This window comes from Diabrotica undecimpunctata, chromosome 4 (assembly GCF_040954645.1).
Source record: "Diabrotica undecimpunctata isolate CICGRU chromosome 4, icDiaUnde3, whole genome shotgun sequence".
NCBI classification, from domain to species: Eukaryota; Metazoa; Arthropoda; class Insecta; order Coleoptera; family Chrysomelidae; genus Diabrotica; species Diabrotica undecimpunctata.
In genome coordinates this window covers 131,216,955-131,244,087 of record NC_092806.1, presented here as the reverse complement: position 1 = coordinate 131,244,087, position 27,133 = coordinate 131,216,955, and the positions used below count along the sequence as shown (strand labels likewise).

At 33.0% G+C, this 27,133-nt stretch overlaps 1 protein-coding gene across 2 annotated transcripts in view; it reads left to right on the top strand.

The window, feature by feature from the left end:
* Positions 1-22,595, top strand: part of LOC140440033 (uncharacterized) — a 71,335-nt gene extending 48,740 nt beyond the window's left edge. The window contains exons 5-6 of one of the 2 annotated variants that reach the window (XM_072530275.1): positions 9,396-9,532; positions 22,192-22,595. In XM_072530275.1, the coding sequence (XP_072386376.1) occupies positions 9,396-9,532; positions 22,192-22,478 (424 nt within the window). In that variant the 3' untranslated portion in view covers positions 22,479-22,595. Of the gene's footprint in view, positions 1-9,395; positions 9,533-11,292; positions 13,552-22,191 lie in introns of those variants that run through there. The other variant, XM_072530274.1, reaches the window with a different exon arrangement.
* The last annotated feature ends 4,538 nt before the right edge of the window (positions 22,596-27,133 follow it).

The following is a 27,133-nucleotide window of genomic DNA, read 5'->3' as shown; positions in this document are numbered from 1 at the left end:
ATGTGTGGAAGTGTAAGTTATGTCAAGCCTTGAGTCTTATTTGAAAGATAGTGTACATGTAAGGCGACAGGACCGCCCCCTGAGGCACACCTGCCTCCAGAGTCCCGAGCTCAGATAGTGTTGGTCCTATCTTAACTCTGAACCTTCTGTTGGCCAGGTATGACGCAAGAAGACATGTCATCGCCTCACTGTAACCTAGGTTACTCATTTTGTAGAGCAGACCCAGATGCCATACCCTATCGAACGCTTTACTCACGTCGAGGAACGCAGTTGCTGTGTACAACTTTTCATTAAAGCCTTTGGTGATGTGTTCTGTAAGTCTCAGTACTTGAAGTTCGCATGAGTGTTGTGACTTTTGCCGCATTTAACACACTTTGCTCCACAATGACACGCCTTGGTGCTGTGGTAATATCCCTGGCAGTTGTAGCACTGCATGGTTTCTCTATTATTTTTTATTTCATCTTCTACATGAATTTTCATATAGCAGATATTTGTTAGGGTTTTGATTTTTTGGTCATCTTCCTCACGGATTGTGACCAAAAACATAGGAAGAGGCTTTTTATCTTCCTTTTTTGAGATGATATTTATCACTCGTGTTGCTTCAACACCCTGTCTTTGTAGTTTCTCTTGTATTGTTTTTGGGTCGGTAGTGGCGGCTAGCCCTCTGACTATTACTCTTTTCTTTCTGTCGCCATCTATTGGATACGCGACAAACTCGTGAGAACAAGGAAAACATAGGAAAAATTGAATCGGACAATACTGTAGCCAGCAATTCTAAGGTGCCTACATTTGGCGCAATTCGATAATAAAAGATCGAATTCTGTGTAGTTTTGTTACGTATTTTTTTACTTTTATATATAATAATCATGAATAAACCAATTTTTTCATTTAAAGCAATAGTAAAAGACTAAAAGATATCCAGTAATGCTGAATAAATTCGAGAGTGTAGATTGGGCCCAATCATGCATACATAGAGAATATTCGATGCAAAACTGATTTTGCTATGGATTGAACTGGTAAATCATATTATGTTTGATAGATACTTTAATGTGTTTTTACGTTCGGTACTATTTAAAGTATTTCACATACTTCTTTGAAAATATTTAGCTTCAGCATTATATAATATTATGATTTACCAACCTGCGTAAATAATGTACCCTTTAAGTATGACGTTGTAATTATGAATATACCAAATTGAGATAAAAAATGTAAATAAAACCTATTAAATAATGAATGGGCAAATTTATTTGTTAATTATATTTAAAATAAGGTCGTTTAAGAAGTCAAAAACAATTTGCAATAAATGTAATAAAAATACTAAAATCAGCTGTTGCTATGACTTGTTCTGACGTCTCATTATGTGGCAATAAAAAGATATTGTTTTGGCAAATATTATTATTATATTAGTATTGTTGTACCCAATAATGATATCTAAAAAAAATTAAATAAATATCATCCTTTTGTAATAATATACATTAATTGCCTAATTGAAAATAATTATTTTTAGAGAATTACGAAAGATCTTTTAACTTTTGGCACTTAGGTTTATTATTTTCTTTTCGCTTTTATATTATTTTCTTGACGTAACAAAATATTTTCTTCACGTAATAAAATTAGTAACATTCTATCTATCCGCATTGGAAAATCGAAGAAGTCGCAAGAAAACTAAACAACTATAAAATAGACATCGCTGCCCCACAAAAAGTAAGATGGGAAAAAAGCAGAAGAAATAACCAAGAAACCAACAAAACCAAGAAAGAATAAACATTTTTCTATAGCGAGGAAGAGAAACAAGGCATAATGGAGTTGTATTTTATATAAATAAAAAATTGTCGAATAACATAACAAAATTTAACCCCGTAAATGGAAGAATGGTCACTCTGAGGCAGATAAGCAACAAGAAAAATCGTATTATTTCTATGATTATGACTCAGTATGTCTGCAAATTAATCATAGAAAGCTTTCCTTTAAATCTCATGCAGGCCCACTTGAGGAGCATACACACAGGCAACATTCAACACTTTTTTATTAAGTACAAATTTTACTTTAAGTACATCATCGTTCTTACAACTTCTACTTATCTTTTATTTGTCTATCAGTCATTATACTAACTTTATTCCTAATGTTACTTTTTGCTATACACAATTTGTATCGTTTGGTTAGTTCTTTCGTCCTTTGTTCTTTTCACCTATCATCCAGCCTATCATCCAGAGTCCACTGCTGAACATAGGCCTCGTCCTCATGTTTCCAACCCCGTCTATTTTGCGCCGCTCTCATCCAGTTTTTATTGAGTCTTCTTAAATCGTCAGTCCATCTTGTAGGTGGCCGACCGACGCTTCTCTTGTCTTCCCTTGGCCTCCATTCCAATAACCTCTTTGTCCATCGCCCATCTGTCATTCTGGCTATGTGTCCTGCCCATCTCCATTTTAGTCTGGCTATCTTCTCGATGATGTCAGTCATACCGGTTCTCCTCCTGATGTCTTCGTTGGTTATTCTGTCTCGCAGGGTTATTCCTAACATGGACCGCTCCATTCTTCTCTGCGTGACTCTCAGTTTGGTAGCTGCTGCTTTTGTTAAGGTAAGTGTTCTGCTCCGTACGTCAAGACTGGGAGGACGCACTGATCAAATACCTTTCTCTTTAGGCATGTGGGCAGCTCACTTTTAAAAGTTTCTCTCTCAGTTTTCCAAATGCTGCCCACCCTAGGCCGATTCTTCTCTTCGGTTCATGAGTCTGGTTATCCCTGCCAATAATAATTTCATGTCCCAGGTATTTATATCTATCTACGAGTTTTATTTCTTTCCCACCAATACTGATGTTCTGGTTGGGTACCAAATTGGTCATGGTTTTTTGTTTTCGAGATATTTATATTTAAACCTACACTTTCTGTAGCCACAACGAGTTCCTGTACCATCTCTCTTGCCATACCTAGATCGTCAGCTATTATAAGTATATCATCGGCGAAACGTAAGTTGTTTAGATATTCTCCATCTATTTTTATTCCATTTGTCATCCAATCCAAATTCTTAAAAGCATGTTATAGCACCGTATTAAAAAGTTTAGGTGACATTGAGTCTCCTTGTCTAACCCCCGTTCTATTTTTGCAGGTATAATTTGTATAATAATTTAGTATATATATATAATCTTTCCACCTGATCTACCTATATTAATAGCTAATTACAGTAAATTGTTTCTTTTTTTTTTCAAATTGTTATAGTTCTAAAATATTTTAGATTATTTTAGATTTTATTTGGCAATAAAATCCTGATATTGAAATTTACTGTTGACCAAATACAATTCTGACATCATTGTCTTTAATGTCAAAAGGATTTTATCACTGATACTGAAACGTCACAATGATTCGGCAATGTTATGTTTTAAAAATACACAATAATTACGAAATTGGAAATAATTCAATATCAATAGTAAAAAATATTCAAATTTTGCACAACTTTTTTGATTAAAATATGTCGCAAAAAACTTAATTGTTGCGTTTTAAATACTTTTTGTCGTATCAGGTGATATCGGTATGGTTTAATAATAAACTTATTTTATCGCAAACTTACAAATACATCTATTTTAGTTCCATTATCGACATGCCCTTAATATCTAAAACCAATTTGCATCACATAGAGTTTCTATTTTTGGAAGGTTATTAGGCTATCTTTTATTTCGTACACAATGAAGTACTCAAGTCCTTAAATTTTAGTCCAGTTTTTTAAAAGTCTGACTTGACCGAATTTCTTATGGGTTATTTGTTATAGAAGCTTTATTCAAAAACTGATGAGTGCTTAAATGAGATAGAGAGACCTAGAATAATAGACAGACGAAATAAAGGTTATATAGTTCAAAAAAGTGGTACAGTAGGAGGTACTGTAGACTAGATCTTTTTACTGTTTTCTGTATATTTTCTATTTTAAAATTTAATAAAATAATTTTATTATTAATTAATTTTTTTTTGTATTACGATTTTTTTTACAATCATCGATTTACAAACTTTATCTATTTATTTTAACAATTTTTTGTACATTAGAAAGTACAAAACCGCTGTAAATTATTATCCTTGTTATAAATTTTAATAATATTTTTCAGGGGAGAGTGCATGTGTTAGCCAGATACTCTCAATTTACTATTTTTTATTGTGAATAAGCCACAGTTTAACTTTTTTCTTCTTACGTCGTCTCCTTTCGAAGGTTGGCGATCTAAATGGCAATTGTAGCTTTGGAAACTGCTGCACGAAAGATTTCTGAGGAGGAGCGGTCAAACCATCTCCTCAGGTCTTTCAGCCACGAGTTCTGGCCTCTTCCAACTAATATTTTGCCCTGCACTTTACCTTCCAATATGATTTTGAGTAATTCATATCTTTCACCTCTCAACACATGACCCAAGTGTTTGTATTTTTCTCTCTTTGATTATGCTGAGTAATTCTTTTTGTTACTCATGCTCCGAAGTACCTCACCATTTTGTATCCATGGAATTCTCAGCATCCGTCTGTATATATACATTTCAAAGGCATCTATTTTTTTTCTGTTTCAGAGTCCATTGTCTAACTTTCAGAGCCATACAGAAAACAGAGAAAACGTAACATCTGATCATTCGAATTCTGAGCTCTAGACTAAGGTCTGATCTTGTTAAAAAGGTTTTCATGTTCATGAGTATTTTACTTGATAAAATTTTTACTTTAAAATAAGTTTGTTTGATGCTACAAGAAAATAGCTTCAGAACAATGTTAAGGTACTCTCAAAGCGCGAAAAGTTCGGGTTGATTCGGAAAAATAGTCTCATGAGATTTTTTGCATACTCTCACTCACGAGATACCCCAGAATAAGGTTTACGAGGTCGCCCTTGCGAAAAGTGGTCCTAATTGATTTAAACAATTTTGTTAAATAAATTGTAAAAATTATTTTTTTTTTTTGGCTCGTACAAACTTTTTTACGTTTTTTTTGGAGCATTCTGAATACAAAAGGTTGCTTCTAATTTTTCTCTAAAGTTGATCGTTTTCGAGATATAAATAATTTAAAACTGAAAAAAACGAAAAATGACGATTTTTCAAACCGTGTTATATCAGTTCCCGATAAGTATTTTGCACTGTTTTGCAAAAAACATTGATTTTTAGTTGTCAATTAAGCAGTTTTGATAGTGCGGGCGCTTGTGCTGCCGTGCGTCTGGACGATAATAATAATATCGTATGACATTTTTGCCGGGGAGATCCTTTCGAACAGATTCTCTTTAACTCTGTTTTAAGACAAGCGTCTATTCATACCTTATTACAATTCGTCTTCGATGCTCGCGCATCCATGTAATGTCAAATATTTTATTAGGTTATGCCTGTCAGAGGTTTGTTGTTCATAGGATTTATTCCTAGATAAGGTTCTGATATATGATTTATAATTCGTTTTTGTGTTTTGTAATTATTGTAATTAAAATTTATTGTTAAAGTTTAATTTTAATAAACTTTATTGTTAAAGTAAAGTTAAGAATTTAGTTTAGAATTTCAGTTTAAAATTTTAACCAAAGAGATAGAATATAGTAGTAGTCGGTCTTAATTTAAATTTTAAATATTTGCACCGTACAGAGGGCACAATAAGCTGAGTTCATGTTAGAACAATTGCAATTTTATTTTCATGAGTTCCCAAGTCGGCGACAAAAAATCGAACACAAAACCATAGGAAACATTTTTTAAAAAAACAATGTAAAAATGTAATATCAAAAATTGCGGAAATCGCAATTGAACTTTTCTAGTAAAATCTAGGCAATATTTTTAATCGCATATTTTCTATCATTATCGTTCTAACTCTGATTTAAACGAATGAAATCATTAAGTAGCCTGTAATTTCAAAATATTAACAAATCAAATCTGGTAAGTATAACTAAACAATGGTATAACCAAAGAATATTGGCGATGTCAAACGAAAGAGGCGGCACGGTGCGGTAAAAATTTGAACTAGTGCACGTAGGATAACAAAACATTTTGTATTTATTTATACACACATGACATAGTTATAAACATTTTAAATATTATTAAATAAAGCACAATAAGGTAACAAAATGTTAAAAAGTATTGTTCTGCACCGCAATGCAGTAATTATCGATCGGAAAGAATAAGTATGCACTTTTTTCCTCGTGACAAAAATCTACAAGATCGTACATGACATTCCTTCGTTTTTTTTTCATAAGTACATTCTTTTATTTTATTTTGAAGTGTCACAATTTTAGTTTCTTAATTTGTTGTAATTAATGTAACTAGTCTTAAATGTATTAATATTTGTTTTACCAATGTTCATATTAAAGTTAAGTTCTCCTATTGTACAGAAGTTATCAGTAGTAAAATGTAAATATAATATTGTATAATTTAGTTACTATTAGGACATTTACAATATTATGTAAATATATTAAATGTCATAATAGTAACTAAAGACAAACTGCTAAGTAAGACTTTAGATTAGAAAAAGTGAGTTAGTTTAGATTAGAAATAAATTACTTATTATTCGATCAGTAAACAAATCGTAATATTGCTTGTTTTTTATGCTAATCAAACATAAAAAAATTGTACCATTTTGGAATAATAGTGATATAAAAACAACCAAGTGTTTTATTTATATGTATTTAGGAAATAATATATCATATTATATTTGCCACACAACAAAACGTGGTCAGCCTTTAACAAGGCCTCGCCTTCTTTTAAAGGTCTTTTTGTGTCTCCTATATATTTCAAAATATCGAGCAGACTAACTTCAATTTCTTTATTTGCCATTGCATTAACAAAAAATAATAAATACAGATAATTTTTACACACAACAATGATTCACCTACAAAGATTATGGAAGCTCTGTTTTGTTTTCCTACGTGCGTGATCAGCTGATCATCTGTCAAAGCGCCCCCTATAGTTCGTTGACATCGCCAATAGACGCTTAGCGTCTATATTCTTTGGTATAACCTAATAAAATATTTGACATTACATGGATGCGCGAGCATCGAAGACGAATTGTAACAAGGTATGAATAGACGCTTGTGTTTTAAGTAGCTAGTGTCGATGCACACTAGCCCAAGAGGACCGACGGCTTTACGTGCTCTCCTAAGCACAGTGAACGGCTTGTATCATTCTTTAGGAAATGAAAATGCCAGTAGCCAGTATCTTGCCGCTGAGCTATGGCCGTCTGGACGATATAATATACAGATGGGACATTCTCGGTGCTTTTGTACTTTTTAAATATATATACGTTTTGGTAACCATGTTTTTAGTTTTTATAACTCAGTATAATTTTTTAATTTTTGAAGGTATAAAAACAATTAAAAAATTAATAAATCGATAGAAATTTTACAAATCTGTAGCAAAACATGTTTGATGTTACCTCTGTTGAATAAAATACTTTCTTTTATGACTTTCCTGAAATATGATTTCGCTGCAGGCGTGGAATAAGAATGGAGAAAGTATGTATGCTTGTCAAACTCCTCTATTTATTTCTTCTGCCAGTTTCTCTTCGGCTCTAACGCCCCGGTGTCTAGTTTTGATAAAGATATAATATAAAATTGGTAAATTGTTGCTGTCTATGTTATTTTTTTTTAAGATAGTAATAAGTTTTTCATGCTGGAATCTGTCAAAAGCTCTTTTAGTCTAGTTACATACCATGACCGTTCTATTATTATGCCGTTCTTATTAATGTTAAAAATGCTAACAGATTAACTATTCTTACTATAACCCTTAATCTCTGGGAAAAAAATGAATTCTTACTCCTCTATGTCATTTGGTCTGTTATTTTTTGACCTTTTATTTACTGCCGACGTCTTCTTGGCAGATTAATCCTTATGACCTGTTTGGGTTTAACTGCTCATGTATGTGGTATTTTATTGCTATTTTTAGTATGTGGTCTTTACTCATTCTATGTACATGGGAGTACCAGTTTTATAGTAGTGGTGGATTTTTTCTTCTATTAAAAATATACCAAGGTCTTTCCTGATTTCAGTGTTTCTTATCTAATATAATTTTGTACACCTCTTGACGCTTCTTAGAAATTTTCACGACATGTATTTCTGTTTTATTGCCCACTTTTCGCAAGAATACAGAAGTGTTGGTTTGGTCATTGCCATATAAAACTTTAATAATTGACTATCTTTCTGCGTTTATCACCTAACATTCTTCTTATTGTGTCGCACGTTCAAAACCGTATGATGTGTAACATCCTAATAGTCCGGGTAGTATATTTGCACTAGGTAGGAAAATATTCACATTGCATATTTTTGCACAGTCTTTCTTGAAATAGTCCCCTTATAATAAAATTACATGTTGCCAACAGAAAATGAAGGTCAAAAATCGTTTTTACACTTCAACCTCCCAAGTGAGGTAGTATAAATTTGTCCACTTGGACCAATTTCTTTTTTATTACAGTACTGAAGCGTACTAAAGCCCATATATGGGCGTAACGGAGCCTGGGCGGCTCTTTCGGTGGTGAACCGCATATTGGTCACATTTTACCTATTTTTTAACTGTAAAGTGATTTATTGCTGCTTTTCCACCAAACTTGATATGTACGAATTAGGTATGTAAGAAGTTCTTTTAAAATTTACAAAAATATACAGGTATCCCATTTAAATTAAATAAGTTGAGTGTATTTCCGGTTAAACCGGAAGTAGAGTAGTAGTAAAAAATATGGCGTCAGATGCATTATGTGTCATTATACGTGCAGGCAAAGTTTCATAAATCGCGTCTTTTTGACATATTTTTTGATATTAGTTGGTTCCATACTTTATTCCAACACTTGTATAAGTCTGTATTGTATATAGCGATCCCGTGAAACGGCACGGCGCGAAATTAACAATTAAAAAACAATGGGCCACAATAAAATTATGGATAAAAACTCTTCGGGAACTTATAAAATGAAAGTTTGAAGTTTTGAAAATTTCACAGTTGTACTTTTTGGCATCAAGGTATAAAAGGTGTATGGTTTTTTATAGATCATCTTCGGATGCTGCATGAACTGCTTGATCGTCAGCGAAAAGCAGAGTATTAATTGAGATTCTTGCATTGAGCCTAATTTCCTAGCGTGCTTTGGTTTAAGTATAATAAAATAAATATATATTCAAAAGTATTGGAGATAATCAGCATCGTTGTCGTACTTCTTGAAAAATTATTACTATATCGAAAGTTGTTGTAAAAGCTGCAAATATGGTATGAATTTCTAGGTTATATTCACGTCGGTTTTTGATTATATATTAAACCGTGAATACAGCGTCTATGTATGAGCGACCTTTTCGGAATCCTCTTTGTTCTTCCTCAAGAAGGGACTTCCTTTTGTTTGTAGTTAACACATTGCAAACATTAAAATTTTGATATGATATTAAACTATAGATAATTTACTTGGTGGATGTCTAAAACTAAAAGGCAATTTTTTTACTTAAAGGGCTCGCCGTATCCGAAAGGTACTAGGAGGTGGTTGGAGACAAGCTGGAATACTGGCGGCAGCTGGATTGGTAGCTCTGGATACTATGATAGACAGATTGAAGATTGATCACGACCATGCTTTTAAAATTGCAAGAGGTAAATATATATTCTTTATACACTATTATGATTTAAATGTGGCTTTTACTTACCCTTTAATTGCTAGATCGACTTGTCTTTTCACTGCTTACTAATTGCGTAGACTAACACAAATGCTTTTAACTTGTTGCCTTATGAGTCAAATAGTCTTTTGAAATAGTAACAAGTAAATAAACAAGTAACAACAAAACAACTCTTAAGAAACTAGACCGAGAGACGTATAGTATATTGGAAGCAATGGAAATGGGGAAGGATATATACCCAGAAAAATGAGAAAACAACAGGAATATGCTTGTATTTTGTGAATCCGAAATTCTTATATGCATTAGTAGTAATCTCATTTACCTAAATTTCAGTTGAAAACATGTTAAGTATGATAAATATGCCAAAAAAATCAAAATATTTAAAAATAAAAATCGACCTGTTTCGGGATTTGTCTCCAAAGACGCCTATCGACCTGGGCCGACCAATGGTTCTGATGCTGTAGCAGTAGGCTAGCTAAAATCAAATTCTCGGATGAACGGATCGATAATAACTACAGAAAATATATAGATAGTAAAATGCAAAGTCAACATTATTTTACCTGAAATAAAAAACTTAATGTGGTGACAGTTACCGAAACAATGAAACAGTCAATGACAATATCGCTTATCTTAATCATTCTAATAGCAATTTATGCCCACCGGAGGTTGAATTAATCGCTAATAAACTGTTAATTAAATTAAACACTCTAGAGATATTGTTCTAATAGATGACTTCAACAGCCGAATCAGAAAATTACTTAACACTAATATAGTAGGTCTATTTGGAAGAGAACCAACGAATGATAATAGTAATAGATTTGTACAATTCTGTCAAATCATTAACTTGAATACCACCAGTGACTTCTTTAATCATAAATATATACATCCATACACCTGGATACATCATCATTATCATCATTCTGGCTTTACAGCCCTTTGTAGATCCTAGTTTCTACGAAGACATAGACAATATTTTAAAATCCACTAAAACGCAGGATCTTACCATTATATTGCGTAATTTTAACGCAAGAAAGAGTAACATCAAGTTAGGCCTGGCTTCTTGTATGCTTGAAATAGTGATAAAACAACAAACTGCCACAACTATAACGATCTGGGAGTAAATCTTTACTCATCTAAAAATATCCTGAAAAAAAAAACAATATCCTGTCTCAATGGCATTATATGAAATAAAAACATTACAAAGAAAGGAATATTTAATATATATGAATAGTAGTTTATTGTATAGATCAGAGAATTAAACACCAGCAGAGAAATATAAAAAAATATTAGAAGCTGCTGAACTGGAAGCAATCAGATCACTCTGGATTTCGAGAAAGTTTCAGAAATGACACGGTTAAAGAAATAATATTATGAAGGTACTATTATTGTGAAAAAATAGTTGACATGTTATGGATACACAAGCGGTATGTCAGAGACAAATAGTTAATAATTTTTTACTGTACTTTATTGCATATTATTCTTTGAGTCATTTTTTCTGACAACGGTATAAGAAAACACTGTCTATCGATCTATCATCTCTGATATGAATGTATAGAGTGTAAGACTTTAATTAAAAATGTGAATTCTTTCAATCGAGAATCATCTTAATTTATTTTTGGGCGAAACACTAATAAAAAGTTCTATTTATGTAATAGTTTTAGGAAAAATGCATTTTTTTATTGGGAGAATTAACTAACTAATGACGTCAGCACGATTGAAACCTTTTTCAATTTTCAGCTGTACATCACATGAGATCCAACTTGTTTAAAGTGCAACTGACCAAGGTTCAGACCAATATTATTTTGGTATACATTGATCGAACAAAGATCGACATAAAAGAGTTCCAGCGCCGATTGCAAAACGTAGTAGCAGGGGACGAAGTAAGGGCAAGTGTCAGATGTTCCTCTTTGAAAAACGACTGCGTCAGATTCGTCACCTATCACGAGATCACAGACGAAGATATAGCGCTTGCCATAGAAAAGATCCGTTTGGTCATAAGAGAGTATGATGTTAAATATCAGCTAGATTAAGAATTTCGAATATTTCGGTAAAAAACAATGAAAGTTAAAAGTACCCCATGCTGCTCATAATAATTGCTCGGTAAATTCAGATCCTATAATCGACAAGTTCAAATATTTATGCAAATTTTTAGACGCTGTTTTCTTCTAGTGAATAATTTTATTGCTGCTTTTCTTTTTTTTGCACTTATGCATCTCAGGGACTTAAACCTTTCCTAGTATATCTAATGTTTTCTTATGTGATAGTAGTCTAAATATTGTATTACTGTGTTCCATCTAAAGTCTTTCTATACTCTGTTTGTTCTACAGAACTTAAGCTACTTAATTTTTGTAATTGTTTTGTTGTATCTGCAAATAGAGCGGCTCTCAGCCTGACACACTGCAACCTTTACATATCTAATCTGCTTCCCTTTATCACGTAAAACTCTTCATCCAGTCCTATCCTCTTAATGAGATTTCTAATTTATAGACTAATGTTTTTGGTTGTTTTTATTTGAGTTCTAGATACTGCAGCATTGTGAAACTTTCACACTAATATAAAAAGTGCAGATCGGTTTCATCTTTTTCTAGAGAGAACTGACAAGTCTCCTCTTCCATTAATTCCATACGACTCAAATGTTTATTGAGCCTTCAGTGTCCAGCCAGCTGTCCCACTATCACACTGACCTGACAGTGTTTCGCTTATCCGTCAGTAAGTCGGCAGTGAATTTGGCTTTATGTCCCTTAATGACTTTTTTAGTCTGTCTTTGTCCTGGTGGTCATTGGTACAAAGCAGGATTTCGGGCCAATTATCGCTGCACAAGCACCTTCTCGCGCCAATTTATCAGCCTTCTCCTTGCCCACGTAGCATTTGAACCCTGGAACCCAGGCTAGTGTCAAGGTAAAAATAGTCTCACAGTTAATCTGCATAGAACTGATAGCTTTTAGAGCGACTATCGAGTAGATCAAGATTAAGTCGTTATTTTTTGCCAACTTGCCAACCTATTAGTTTCATGGTACAGCTTGTATAACGGCAACTTCTGCCCGAAAGACGGTGGTATGATCCCAAGCTTTACCGGATTTCTGTCTTGGGCATGTGTTATATATTTGTTGTAACTAGTGTCTTGTTTTCAATTCATTTGCTTTTTTTACTCTGTTCTTCTCTACGGGCTTTTTGTTATAAGAGACGACTGTATATTTTATTTATTATAAGACAAACTAATACTAATAAATAATTATCTCTAAAGAGCCATAAGACCAGTCTGTCGACTGTCAATGTCTGTCCTTCTCTTCCACTCCCGGGCTTCTTCTTCTACTTGACATGTCACTAATGTTAAGGTAGGTTTACAAATATTAAGGTAGATTTACAACTTAACACAACATAACACACTCCTATGTATTCAAAACATCTACTTCTCCGTTTCCCTGACTCTTCTATTGTATCTGCTTTTTTTATACTTGTTATTGAATACTCTTAAAACACTTTGGGACATAAAATACTATCTTCATGTGTGTACTGTCCTTTCAAATAACTTTTAATTATAAAATATACTTTGAGATTTTTTCTTTCCAAATATTTTTCACAAATTTTATTCCTGAATACTTATGAACACTAAATTATTTACTCTAATTATGTCGATATTTTGATAAAGATAACACTCCTTTGATTACAGATATGTACACCATTCGTTCTTGTTTTATTCCATAATGTTTTGAACTTAATCTTTTATTTGATACTGGATAATTTTTTAAAGTCTCAGTTAGGGTTTTGGATCTAAAAAAAAACTACGAGAGATGTGCTGTGATAGTATTTATGGTTGTTATAAATTCTTTTGAAATTTTAGAAAAATGTGTATAACTGGGGTAGATACTTTCAAGACAAATGTATACTGAGTAGAATATTCGTAGATGTAAAAGATATTTTCACTTTAAACTGACTTTGTAGGCATTTTGAGTTAGTAATTTTAATAATAATAAAAGAATGTTGTTAAAGAGAAAAGTTATTTTACTGACTAAGAAGACGTAGAGTAAAATTGTGTCAAAGATAGCTCTCTATATAAGTTTTCAGTTTAGTTTCAAGTATGTCATATTTTCCATCATAACATTTAAGAGTATAGAACGACAAATATGAGAATTTAGACATCTAAACACCATCTGGATCATTACAAAGAAAACTGAGTTCTTAAAAAATATGCTCTTACTCTTTTTAAACATGTTAGAAAAGCTTTGGTTACGTATTAGGTGATATCTACATTAATATATCAATAAATAGAGTGGTATTTAGAAGTAATGAGTTCTCACACAATGTCTATACTCTACACATAAACTTTTACATTGATTGGTGGAATAGTAAACACTCTTAGTTTGTTTAAACTTTTAATTGCTTTGTCCTTCTCTAGTATTAGGTTTTTATTTATGTGCGTATTGTGTATACTAACAGTTTTATTATTTTATGTTTTTATATTTGTATTTAATATTTTAAGTTTTATTTTATTTTTATTAATTTATATTTTATTTTTATTATCTAATTTATATCTTAGGTTTATTTATAATTATTTTAATATATAATTTAATAATATATTTTGATTTCTCATTTCAATCCTAAAGATAATTCATTTAAAGAAATTACATTAGAATTTTGTTAATAATAATATTCTACAAAATTTCTGTCTTGGTTCATACCAATATAAATTCCCTTTACCGACATGTCCTGTTTAAGTGTCTTGCTCCAGATCTTCTTTGTCCTTCTCCTATTTCTTTTAGGAATTTAAAAATCAGCAATTTTTCGTCTTAAGTGGTTATCGTCGTGACGTTGAACATGCCTGAGCCATCTTAACCTATGCTCTCTTAACTCTTGGAATCAATGGGTGCCACCTCTAGACTTCTTCTAATATATTCATTCTTAATTTTATTCTTTTTATACTCCACTTGTCCATCAAAGCATTTTCATTGTCGCCACCTGCATTCGTTGTTCCTCATTCTTTTTAACTGCCCAACATTCAGTTCCGTATATCATAGTTGTACTTATGGAAGTTTCATCGTAGAATGTTTCTTTTAATTTCATTGGAATCTCTATCACACAAACACAACATTCGCTTCCTTCCACTTCATCTATCCTGCCCTAACTCTACTTCATGCATCTCCATTTTCCTTTTCAGTATTTTCTACCAACACTACACCATTAGCATGCATTATGCACCAAAGAATGTTACCTTGTAGTTTTTGTTATCTGATCCAACACTAATGAGAATAAATAAGGACTAAGCGCGGAGCCCGAAGCAATCCTACTTTTACATGAAATTTATCAATCTTTCCCACATCTGACTTTCTTCTTCTTCCTCCTCAGCTTTTCGCTTTTTAGAAGTTGCTGACCGTTACTGTTCTTCGCCATTCATTTATGTAAATCGTGTCTTCTTCACCAAAGGTGTCACACAGTCCTTCCATCTCCTCTTCGGTTTTACTCTACCTCTCTTTCCATCAACTTTTAACATTGGTCTCTATCATTCGTCCTACATAGTTTTCATTTCTATGTCTGAAGTGACCAAATTCCATCTCATTCTTTCTCCATGCATCCTTTCGTCCTTATATATACTACTTATTATTTGCCACAAAACATCAACACCTTCCTCTCCTAGAGCCATCCAAACCACCACAGGTATTTCATTAGGTCCTACCGCCTTACGATTCTTCATCCTATTTAACGCTTCGACAACCTTATCTCTCGCTATCCACGGTATTACATTCTTATTTGGGATTCCGCATTCTCTATCTCTTCTCTGATGTTATTCGTTTAGCAACTTTACAAAGTACTCATACCATCTTTGCTTTATTTCAACATCAATTCTTGACACTTTTCCATACACACCCTTAATCTGTCGCACGTAAGTCAAGTCCTTTGATGACTTTTCCATTGCTTTAGCAATGCTGTATAACCTTTTCACCCCCTTGGTTGTTTCCAACTTTTCACACAGCTGTGTAGACGATCTTTCCTTAGCAATAGCCACAACGCGCTTTGCTTACATCTTTGCTACCTTGTATATATCCTTATCTTCCTCTTTTTTATACTTGTCATATTTCTTTCTAGCCTCTTTCTTCTCCGTAACTTTCTGCCGCACTTTATCGTTCCACCACCAAGTTTCTTTGTCTCATAGAGACACTAGAGATGTTTTTCCTAGCACTTTCTCTCCCACTCGTACCACAACTTTGCTGTTGGGTCCCACCAGTCATTTACCGTATCTTTTTCCTCAAACGCTTCCAGCACTCTACTCTTAACTTCCACCGCTTTACTTTCTTGTGTTCACTTGCTTTCCTTTTCGCGTCACCTTTATCTATATATCCACTATCACCGGTCAGTGTTGATTAGCTATGCACTCAAACTTTATCACTCTTTAGTAACCTCTTTTAGCTGGATTCTTCTACACATCACACAATCTATCTGACTTTCTCTTCCCCCGCGGCTATAGGTAATATACTGACCTTCACTCTTCATTAAGAATGTATTAATCTAAGACACACTCCATGCCGCTGAAGTCAATCAACTATTTCCTTCATTATTTCTTATTCTCATCCCCAAACCTCCATGAACTCTTTCTATTCACCCTCTTTCTCTACCATAATGTCCCATTAAATCACCTCCAATAAAACACTTTTCGTCTCCAGGAATCTCTAGTATCTCGCAATCAAGGGCACTCCAAAATTCTTCTTTTTCCTGTTCTTCGCACCCTCCTGTGGGATATAAGCACATATGATGTTTACGTTGGTATTGCTTGAATTCAGTTACCTTTACAAGATGTTCCTTCCACTCGTTGTTCAAAATAATACCCACTCGAACACACCATCGAACATAACAAAACTACGCTAAAGTGATGGAATCTCCCAAAGTAAATGTTCCGGATGAAAACAAAAAAGAGGCTTTCAAGGGAAAACCGTTGAAGGTTAAAAAAAGTCAGGATAAGGTCTTGGAATCATAGAAATCTATCAGGTAAGAGAATGGAGTTTATGGATGCGCTTAAAAGAAGGAGGTTACACATTACTTGCATTCAGGAGACAAAGTAGAAGGGACAATGGAGGAAAAGTCGTGGTATTTAGGAAAACGTCGTAACACTAGGGGTTGAATTGGTATAATTTCTTATAGAGAAATGAAATAGAACTTTGCAAAAACTCAAAAAGAACGAGTGATAGGATAATGTTAATGAAATTTGTACTTGATAGAAAAATGCTGAATGTAGCCTGTGTGTATGTGCCTCAACCTTGACTGGGTGAGAATGAAAGAAATACTTTCTATGATCAATTAGGAAATAGACATAAGGGTATTCTAATAGAGGAGGGAGTAATAATAGGAGTCATTTTTATGCATATGTGGGACAATGCAAAAGAGGATTGTTCAACCTCTACCTCTGTTTGTATAGTCGTAAATTCGCTTGAGGACTGTAAAAAACCAGCGAACTGTTAGTTAACGGCTGCTTGAATAGTGTTCTATCTTCTTAGTAAATCGTTTCTTCCAGAAGTAAATCCACTCGTTGTTGAATTAAAGAACTCACATAATTTAAATGTATGTGATAATTCCCTATTTTGTTTTGCTCCACAACAAACTAGTTGTTTAGAACAGTTGTTGTAAAAAAAATAAAATACTCTTTATGATATCCAATCTCCGATAGGAGAGGAACATAAAGAAGAAGAAAAATACTTATTCTTTTAAGCAGTACGTGTAGCATAAGCACCAAGTAAACAAGGTTGACTGTGGATCGGTCTTGAAAAATAATTTGTTTGAACTAAATTAGTCTAGAGTTGAATGCTTACTGAAAATATTATGAGTGTTATGGCGATTTTTGGCTTGCAGCTAAAGGGCTGAAGTCGAGAAGTCTCGGATAAGGAAATATCTGAGTCGGTTGGGGTAGAGGATTTGCTTGGCGCTCACAGATGTCCACCAGTACATCAGGCAGAAATGTTCTTAAATTTAAACATTTTTCTTTGTAATAAATATTAGGCTCAACCACATATATAAAGCGGTACATGAAGGACTAGGTTTTGAAATTAGATATATTATGATACTGGAGATGATACGCTGAAACTAGCAGTAGCACTATATAATAGAGAACACAAAGAAAGAAAATTTTTTTAGAAAAACAAAGAAAATATAAATTAGGAAAAGCATTGGAAAATTATAACATCTTTCTCTCTCCTCAATCCTGACCCCCCGGAGGGAGTGTAGTCTGGCCATTTTTTTTAACTCATGCATAGGTCTTTTGCATATGCTTTTAATTTGATCGATCCTCCTGAATCTTGTTGGAGATCTTCCTCGTGATCTTCAGCCTTCTACTTCTTCTTGGATAATAAGTATTTCCAGATTTGCCGGATTTCCAGATTTCCAGTATCTCCAGACTTTGCTGGATAGCCGTTTGCTGACTTTTAGTTCATTTAAAATTGAAATATTTGTCTTGTGGTCGGTCCACAGAATTTGTAGCATTCTTCTCCAACAGAACATTTCAGTGGTGTCTATTTTTCTTCTTTTCATCTAGTGGTGGTCAAAAAAAAAATACTAGAAAAAAATAAAAGGCAAATGAAAAATTTATAAAGACTGGCAAAGAAGTATGTCGAATACATATTTATAGCCAAAGACGAAATTTGTAGTAAAAATATTAGTAGCAACAGATAAAGTAGATGCGTCTAAAATCTGTACTATGAATTGGACACCTGAGGGTGAAAACTAGAGCAAAAATATATAAAATAGCCAAAGAAAGTAAGATTTGTAATCGGATTAGATGAAATTTACATAACCATTTGACCAACTGTGAAGATTATGAGAGAGAATATATCAAAATGCATGTAGTGTAATTAGAGCTGAATGGACGAAATTAAAGAAGATCTTAATTCAATTTACTCAAAACACCAGAACGATTTTCGAAGTTGAAATCGAAACGTAAAAATAAAGTTATTTTAAACTAAAATTGTTGTTAATTTTCAGTTAAAATAGAAAATTAAAATTGGGAATGCTTAGATGGGCGAGTAGTATGATAAAAGAGGATAAATTTAAAAATGAATATATTAGTAGAAGTCTAGGTAGGATACCAATTGATACTAAAATAAGAGATTATAGGTTAATATCGTTAGAAGATTAAGAGTTTCAAGGTCCTGGAAGGGATGCGAGAGGAAGATCTGATGGGAGACTTTTAGGAAATACATGTTCGTGAATGGATAAATGTAAAAATATTTATGTAATTATAATTTCTTATTTGTACAGAGAATGTCTGAAGAACGTGTAGGAGAACGTTTTAAACGGATCTATATATATATATATATATATATATATATATATATATATATATATATATATATATATATATATATATATATATATATATATATATTTTTTTTTTTTTTTTTTTTTTTTTTCAAATGATTTTTATATATATATATATGTGCACTCGTAAGTGAATGGGATATTTTCGGTCAATTTGGAGATAAAAAAGACAAGAGTTGTGCTACTTTATCTATTTATTGAAGACGTTTCGCCCAATGTTCATTGGGCATCATCAGTTCATCTAAAAGAGTATTATAAGCGATACATCTATATGAAAAACAATTAAGTAAATGATCTTACCTTTAAAAGATCTGTAGCATTAAGATGTTATTATTGTGAAGAAACATCAAAAATTAATCTATTAAATAAATCAGCAAAAACACAGAAACACAGAACGCCGGAAGATTCCCAATTAAAGTAATTGTATATTAATTTTTTTAATTTAACTTTTGAAAACATTGATTGATTCTAAAATATATCAAAAAATGTAATTGTCAATTTTGAAATGTTATATTAACAACGGCAAGGCTAGGGATCTTGACTGTTATGTTATCGACGTGACGCGATGTCGAAAATTTAAGGGCCCTATGTCACTAAATTCCAATCCCTGTTAAGGTTTGAGACAATTATGAACTTCTACGGGGGTCACTGAATGATTAGTTGGACGGGTGGATTTGTATGGCGGAAATATTTGATATATTTTTTTTATGTTAATTTATGCGAACATAATTTCGCCAGTATTTTGATATTTGTGAAGTCAATGTGATGTTTGGTGGGAATGGCGTATTGTGCAAGGGCACTAGAGGGTTCGGAATGTCTAATATCACTTTTATGTGAAGTTATACGCCCTAGAAGCGACCGACTGGTCTGGCCAATGTAGCAGGAGTTGCATTCAGAACGGGGTATCTGATAGACAACATTAGTGTGCTCTAACGAGCTTAGTGGAGTTTTAGACTTAGAAAATAACTTTCCAATGGTTTTGGTATTTTTTAGGGATATTTTGACGGGTAGGTAAGTTTTTGAATAGTTTAGTAAGCTTGTTCGTAATTTGTGGGAAATAGGGAAGAGAAGCATATTTTGTGGCTGGTTTTGGGGTTAACGGGGAATTGTTCGTCTGTATGCTATTGGATATGGAGGCTAGTATTGCACCGTTAGGTGGTTCCGAAATAGAATAACCATAGCTTTTAGAGAAAAGATATCTGTTGATGATGGATATGGGGTAAGAGTTATCAATGAGAATGGATTTGAGTAAATCCAAAGATTCCCTCTTGTACCGCGTATGGGTCAACGTGTGTACTCTAAAGCTAAGAGCTTGTATAAGGTTAGGTTTGTATCTCATTGAGTGTGTAGAGTGGTAGTTTAAGAACCGGTTGCTCGCCATTTCTTTCCTGTACCACGTAGTGCCCAATGTGTTACTATGTGTGCGTATGATTTGCATATCCAAAAACGTTATGCTATTATCAACCTCCAATTCACATGTAAATTAAAGGTGAGGATCAACGCTATTGAAGACTGATAATTTGCTCAAAATCTTATCTGGTGGTGTTGCTAGGATCAAGTATAGATCATGTATATATCTATATGTTAAGGTTAATGTGATAAGTCCGGTCTGTATTAATATTAACCGGTAAATATTAATAATAACCTTAGCAGTTGGTCAATGTGATTAATAATGCCTTTTTAATTATATTAACCGGTTATTATTAATACTATCCTAACAGCTCTGGTAAATGTAATAAAAACGCATTTTGGACTTCGCTACTATTTATTTATGAAACTTGGTAATAAAGTTAAACACTTAAACAAAACTTATTAATCAAAAAACCTAACTAGACATGTAATAAGTAAAAACAGACTCGAATTTGATAATAAAGTTAAACACCTAAACATAATGTATCAATCAAAAATAATCTAAATGAAATTATAACACTAGCAGAAGAACAACAAGGTTTTAGGTCGGGAAGATCAAGCACCGACGCTATATTTATAATGAGGCAAGTGCAAGAGAAATCATTAGAATACAAAAAACCGGCATATCTATGTTTGGTGGACCTTAAAATGGCATTTGACCGGGTCAAATTAAGGGACGTTATCCACTTATTGTACGCAAGAGAGATACCTCTAGGAATAATCAAAACGATCAAAAATATTTATCAAAACAACATAATAAAAGTAAAACTAGAAGATGAACTAACTGACTCTATTGAAGTTGGAAAAATGGGAGAAAAACAACTTAAAATAATCTGCTATGTAGACGACGCAATACTACTCTCTCAACCACCAGAAAATTTAACATGTTAATTTTTTCAAACAAAATGCGTGGTTATAACAGCAAATTTACTAAGATGGAAATTTGAGCTGGAAGGTTAGGTAATAGAACAAGTGATGGAGTTTAAATATCTAGGCATCACATTATCTAGCCACGGAAAACTCAGAGCTGAAGTGGAAAATCAAGTGAATAGAGCAAACGGAGCCGCAGGTTGCCTGAATGAAACAATATGGAGAAAACACTTAGAAAAATTTATGGTAAGACACTATGGGACAGAGCTAGAAGTACAGATATACGACGTAGATGCAAGGTGGAGAACATCAAGAACTGGGTAAGAAATAGAAGAGTAGAATGGAACGATCATATAAGCCGAATGATAACAAATAGAGTAGTAAAGACGGCAAGAGACGGTTCCACAATAGGAAGACGATCAATAGGTAGACCATGAAAACGATAGAACGAAAACTTACTGGAGGTACATTGTCAAACAGAGTAATGTCTACATAAAAAGAAAAAGAAGAAGAGGAAGACTCGTCAGTAAATGTATTTTGTTGTACAGCCGTTGTAGGAGCCCCTGGTGGAGAAACGGCATCTACTATAATTTCCTTTGCTGGATTGGCAGAAGCAAACTCATCCTCATTAAATTTATTGGGATCTAACGGACCTAGGATGTTTTTGTAAAAAATACAGTGTTTTGCATGTGTGGAGCCCGTCATATACCACCACACCAATGAAGGGTTATTTAAAAAAATGTCTCGAAATTGTCTCTGAAATATTTATTGTTGACCGATCATAAGTTCCAGTATGTGGCATCGGCAACTGGCAACAACGTCGCTGTTCAGAGAATTAAATTTCGGGAAAATTATACACTCAAAGAATTGTTACACGTTAGTTTATTTGAATGACACTCATTTTACTGCGGCGAGAATATATCCCCTTAAAAAGAATAATATTATTAATTAAGTTAAAAGCTTAAAATAGTTAGCTACACGATATATTATACTTTATTATTACTACTTTATTATTTACTATTTAACAATATTATCTATTTTTTTTTATTTTTCTTTTAGCTATATATGAGTTACAGTCACCAATGATTTCGGTGAATCTGAACATAATAGAAACAAATATAATCATGTTTAAATACAGTCACCCCACACGATCGCCTGTAGAATTTATTCGCCGGTTGGCTGAAGTTAAAGATGATGATCCAGTCAAAGTCAGTGTTAGGATAATGGGAAGAGGATTCATACGACTGGTTACTCATTGGGAACATACAGATGAAGATATAGATCTTGCTATTAAGAAGATTCTACATGTTATAAAAGAATTTAGAAAATTAGATAATAAACTTTAGATTAATATAGAATCACTCATAGTTATTGTTATGTTAAATTATTTCTCAGTCCTTAACAATGGTTATTTATCATCCGCTATTGTGAGACTTATCAATAAAGTGTGTCTATATAATTCACTGCTTTTGTTTATTTTAAGATTTTTGTTGGTACTTTTGGTAAAGTGTAATATTTTCCATAATCCTTTTTGTGTCATTGAGTGAATCAGAATGAAAGATGATTAGAAATGCAGGTTAAGAAGAATAGGTTATGGTACCGAAGCACATGGTAAAAATGTGCAATTTCTAAGTAGTATGTATTAATATTGAGTATAAAATAAAGCTAAGGAACAATAAGTTTGAGAGTTTGAGAGATTTTACAATCCGACAGGTTATGGGCTTATAAAACTCTATATAAATAAAATATGGCAAGTACAGTAAATAATACATTTAATATTGAACTTTTTCCATTGAATTGGTCCAATTATTCTACATAGAAATATAGAATTAAAGTTATTTTGGATGAAAAAGAAGTTGAACAATGGATTACTATGGAGAACAATGGATTACTACGGAGAATAATTATAAAAAAGAGTCACAAAAGTTAGTAGCGAAATAGAAATATAGAGCTTGCAGGTCAATAATTGTACAATGTATAGATGACAATCAATTAGAGGCTATTCGAGATAAACCAACAGCTTATAATATGTGGCATGCTTTGCAAGAACAATATGAAAAAAGAGGACAACCTTGACAAATGATTTTAAGAAAGAAATTAATGTCTATCTATCTATGAAATTAAAAGAAGTCAATGATCTGGAGCAGTTTTTTAGTGAGTTCAATAATGTAACGAAATAATGGAAAGTAACAGGAGCGGAAATCAGTGACATAGAGTTAGTATGTAACTTACTACTCTCTATGCCACCATTCTTCGAAACAGTTATTGCAATTCTAGAAAATTTAGATTCAAAAGAGTTAACAGTTGAAATGGCAAAGAAAAAAGTTTGAGCAGAAGTAAAAAGAAAGAAGGCATCTTCATCCAGTACTGCAAAATAAGAAAAACCAGCAGTTTTTTTTCATGAAAACCGTAGACATAGACAGGACATATGCAAAAGGATTGTAGAGTGAATGCAGAGACATATAATAGAGCACTTATGAGAGGATTTAATAAAGGATACAAAGGAATTATTCAAATGAGAGGAAGTTTCAGAGGTAGGAGTTTTAGAGGCCAGAGAGGAGGTAGTGGTCACCAATCAAGACAGAGATCTTCAAACCAAGGAAATTACATAGATATGGGAGACAACAGTAACATTCAGGAAAATAATGTATGTTTTTTAACCGATCATGTTAAATTAGATTCTGAGGTATGTAGAAATAAAGAGTCAGGATGCACAGATCACTTAGTAAACAATAAATCCTATGTAGTAGCTAAAAAGAATGATTATATGCAGGCAATAGGTGTAGAAAACATTAAAGTTTTAAGTCAAGTAGGAAATAATGAGGTAGAATGTACCATTAAAAATGCATCTTTTGTACCAAAATTAAGGCGTAACCTATATTCAGTAATTTTTGATCAGCGAAGTATCTTTGTATAACGTAAATAATTTAGTGGGCTTAGGTTATAGAAATAGGTTATATGAAATCTCATTTAAGCTCAATAATAAAATTGAAAAATGTTGAAACTTTCTATAATGGTACACAATTATGGCATAAAAGAATAAAACACATTTGTGACGAAAAACTAAGAAAACTTGTTAATAATAACATGGTTCAGGGCCTGGAGAATGTTAAATTAAACAAAGTAAAATTTTGTGAAGCATGTATTAGAGGTAAAATGACAAGATTAAATATTTTGTTTTCTTGATGTTATATACATACTGTTCACTTTCGGCGATTATACACTTTTTGTTTTTTAGCGATAAATGTTTCCTCTGTTGCGACATATTATTATAGGAACTTAAGAAAATTTCGAACAAGACCGACCCTACTTATGAAGGTTAATTCATCCCTTTTTAGGTAGATACGTAGTTAAATACGTAATAATATTGGGTATTTCCATCAACAAATAGAAGAAAAAGATTTCGTCCAATATTAACAGGTATATTAATAGGTGAATTTCTATGAAATGGGTTTTAAACATTTGAAATTATCTGACTGCGTCTGTATTCTAAAGGTGGCCGTAAATACCAGGTCATAAATAAGGCAATCTACATATAATCGGTTTGGGAAATTTTGAAACCGGCCCTTTATACAGGTGGCCGTTGACACAAGTTTCACTGTAATAGTTATATCAGGTGACCTAATTCGCAATTGAAAACAAAGTATCTGACCTCTGGTGGAATAAATTTAAACTACTAAAAGTGGTATAAACAAACCAGACAGCTGTTGATTTGAATACAATTATTAAAATTTTTTAGTAAATTTCAGCATTATGACTACGTTAAAGTATTTTAAATCAAATCGATATTGTTCTGTTCCTCCTCTATTGAGAAATAGGGAAAGATACTTCCCTAATTCTCTTTCCTAAACAGGAAAACTTGAGGAAAAAGAGGAAATCAATAAAAAGAAAATACCACTATCGTTAAGTCAATAACATATTGAGAATACATAATTTATTTTCTTAAATAACAGAAATACAAATAATACTTACCATGTTATGATAGTATCATGAAGTAAATATTTTTGAAGAATGGTTTGAAGAAGAGCAAGGTCCAAATTCATCAAAATGAGAAAGCTCTTAAGCAACCGCCACCTAAGCGTTAACCTCCGATGGCGCGCCACGAAATGCTACGTACTCTCTACGCTACTTTACGGAGTTGAAGGGTGGACGTTAACAGCAGCAACTATAAAGAAGTTAGCGGCTCTAGAAATGTGGCTGTATCGACGCATACTGAGAATACCTTGGACAGACAGAGTGGCCAACACATAGGTACTAAGACGAATGGGTAAAGAGGTGGAATTGTTAACAACTGTTAAAAGGAGGAAAGCGTCATACCTGTGCCATGTGTTCTGATAAGAACAGTCTGCTATAGCTTATCGTGGAAGGCAAGATTGAAGGTAGAAGAGGTTTGGGCAGAAAGAAGAAATCCTAGCTGAGAAACTTGAGAGAATGGTTTCAAATACCAGAAGCTGCGAACATAATACATGCGGCACAAAACAGAGAAACCTATCGTTTGATGGTCACCAACCTTCGGTAGAAGACGGCACATAAAGAAGAAGGTTGGAAGAGAATTTGATAAAAAAATTGGAGCGACCATCCATTATAGTGTTGGATAATGCATTCTACCACTCAAGAGTAGAAGAGAGATTTCCTTCAAGCAGCTGGACAAAAGAAGAAATAAAGTTGTGGTTGGCAGAAAAGAAAATTTATCACAAAAAAAATTAGTTTAATTTACCAATGTTTGTATTTTGAGAACGATTTCCGAAGTGGAAATTGAAACGTCAATAAACGTACTTTAATCTTTAATTGTGACTTATTTCCATTTAAATAGTAAATATTTTTAAAAGTCAATTTACTTCAAAGGTGTGTAGAGCACAAAATTCAAAAGAAATTTGTTACTGACTAAATGGCTCTTAAATATGGCCATGAAGTTCTTCGACTTCCGCCCTACCATTGCCACTATAATGCAATTGAGTTAGTTTGGGGTATAGCCAAAAATTTTTATGATAAACATGCATTCAAAACAACAGATGACGTTAGCGTTCTTAGTTTATGGAATGAATCGCTTGAACAAATAAAGGCAGAACAATGGCAAAATTGTATTAGACATACGGAAGACATAATCGTTCAGTCTTTTCAAACCGAGCGAGTTATAGATGAGGTTCGGTCTCTAATTATACGGATAGACAATTCAGATAGTGATGACTGTGATAGTGAAATATCAGACAGTGAATAGGACTAATCGTTTGCTAAAAAGAAGTAACAAAAAAGTGTTTCGTAAATTCAATTCGGACTTTGTGGTGTGTTTTAGTTAAACGATAAAGTACCTTCGGTCTAATTACTGGACTGCATACTCTTAATAGCTTTGGTATTAATTACTGGACTACACGAGTTTAATTTAAACCTTTTGTTTTGCTGAAAACTCGGAAGTGATTTAGTGCCAACTAGCGGACCAACTCGACATCGAGTTTTTTAAACGAAATTTTTATTTTGCGAGAAAAATTAAGAGATCAATACAAACAATATAAGCAAGAATATACATAACATTCATCAATAATAATGCAAGTAAAAAGTGTATTAAATATCACGAAATATTTCGTCGAAAACAATGTTTTTTGTTACAATGTCTCCATTTTCTGAAAACTTTTGCTTGGCACCGGGAGTTATGTAAACTTTTACGCCATCAAATGAGCGGGATCAAGACATTGCCACATATAGCTGTCCATGGGAAAAAACAGGATTTGGAAGATAAATCCCAACCTTCTTCAGACTTTGTCCTTGTGCTCTGTTGATGCTCATCGCAAAAGTTAATTAAACACCACGTTGAATTCTCTATTGATTTGACTAATAAAAACGAAACCGGAAGTCGACCTCAAAACCGGAATGCAATTTTTAGTTCATCAAATGTCGACATGGATATCAATTAGCAGTTAATTTTGCATGCTGATCACGAATCCGGTGTCAGATTTGTTCTATCTTGAAGTTTTATGCGCGTTGCGGGTCACTTCCGGTGTCGGAT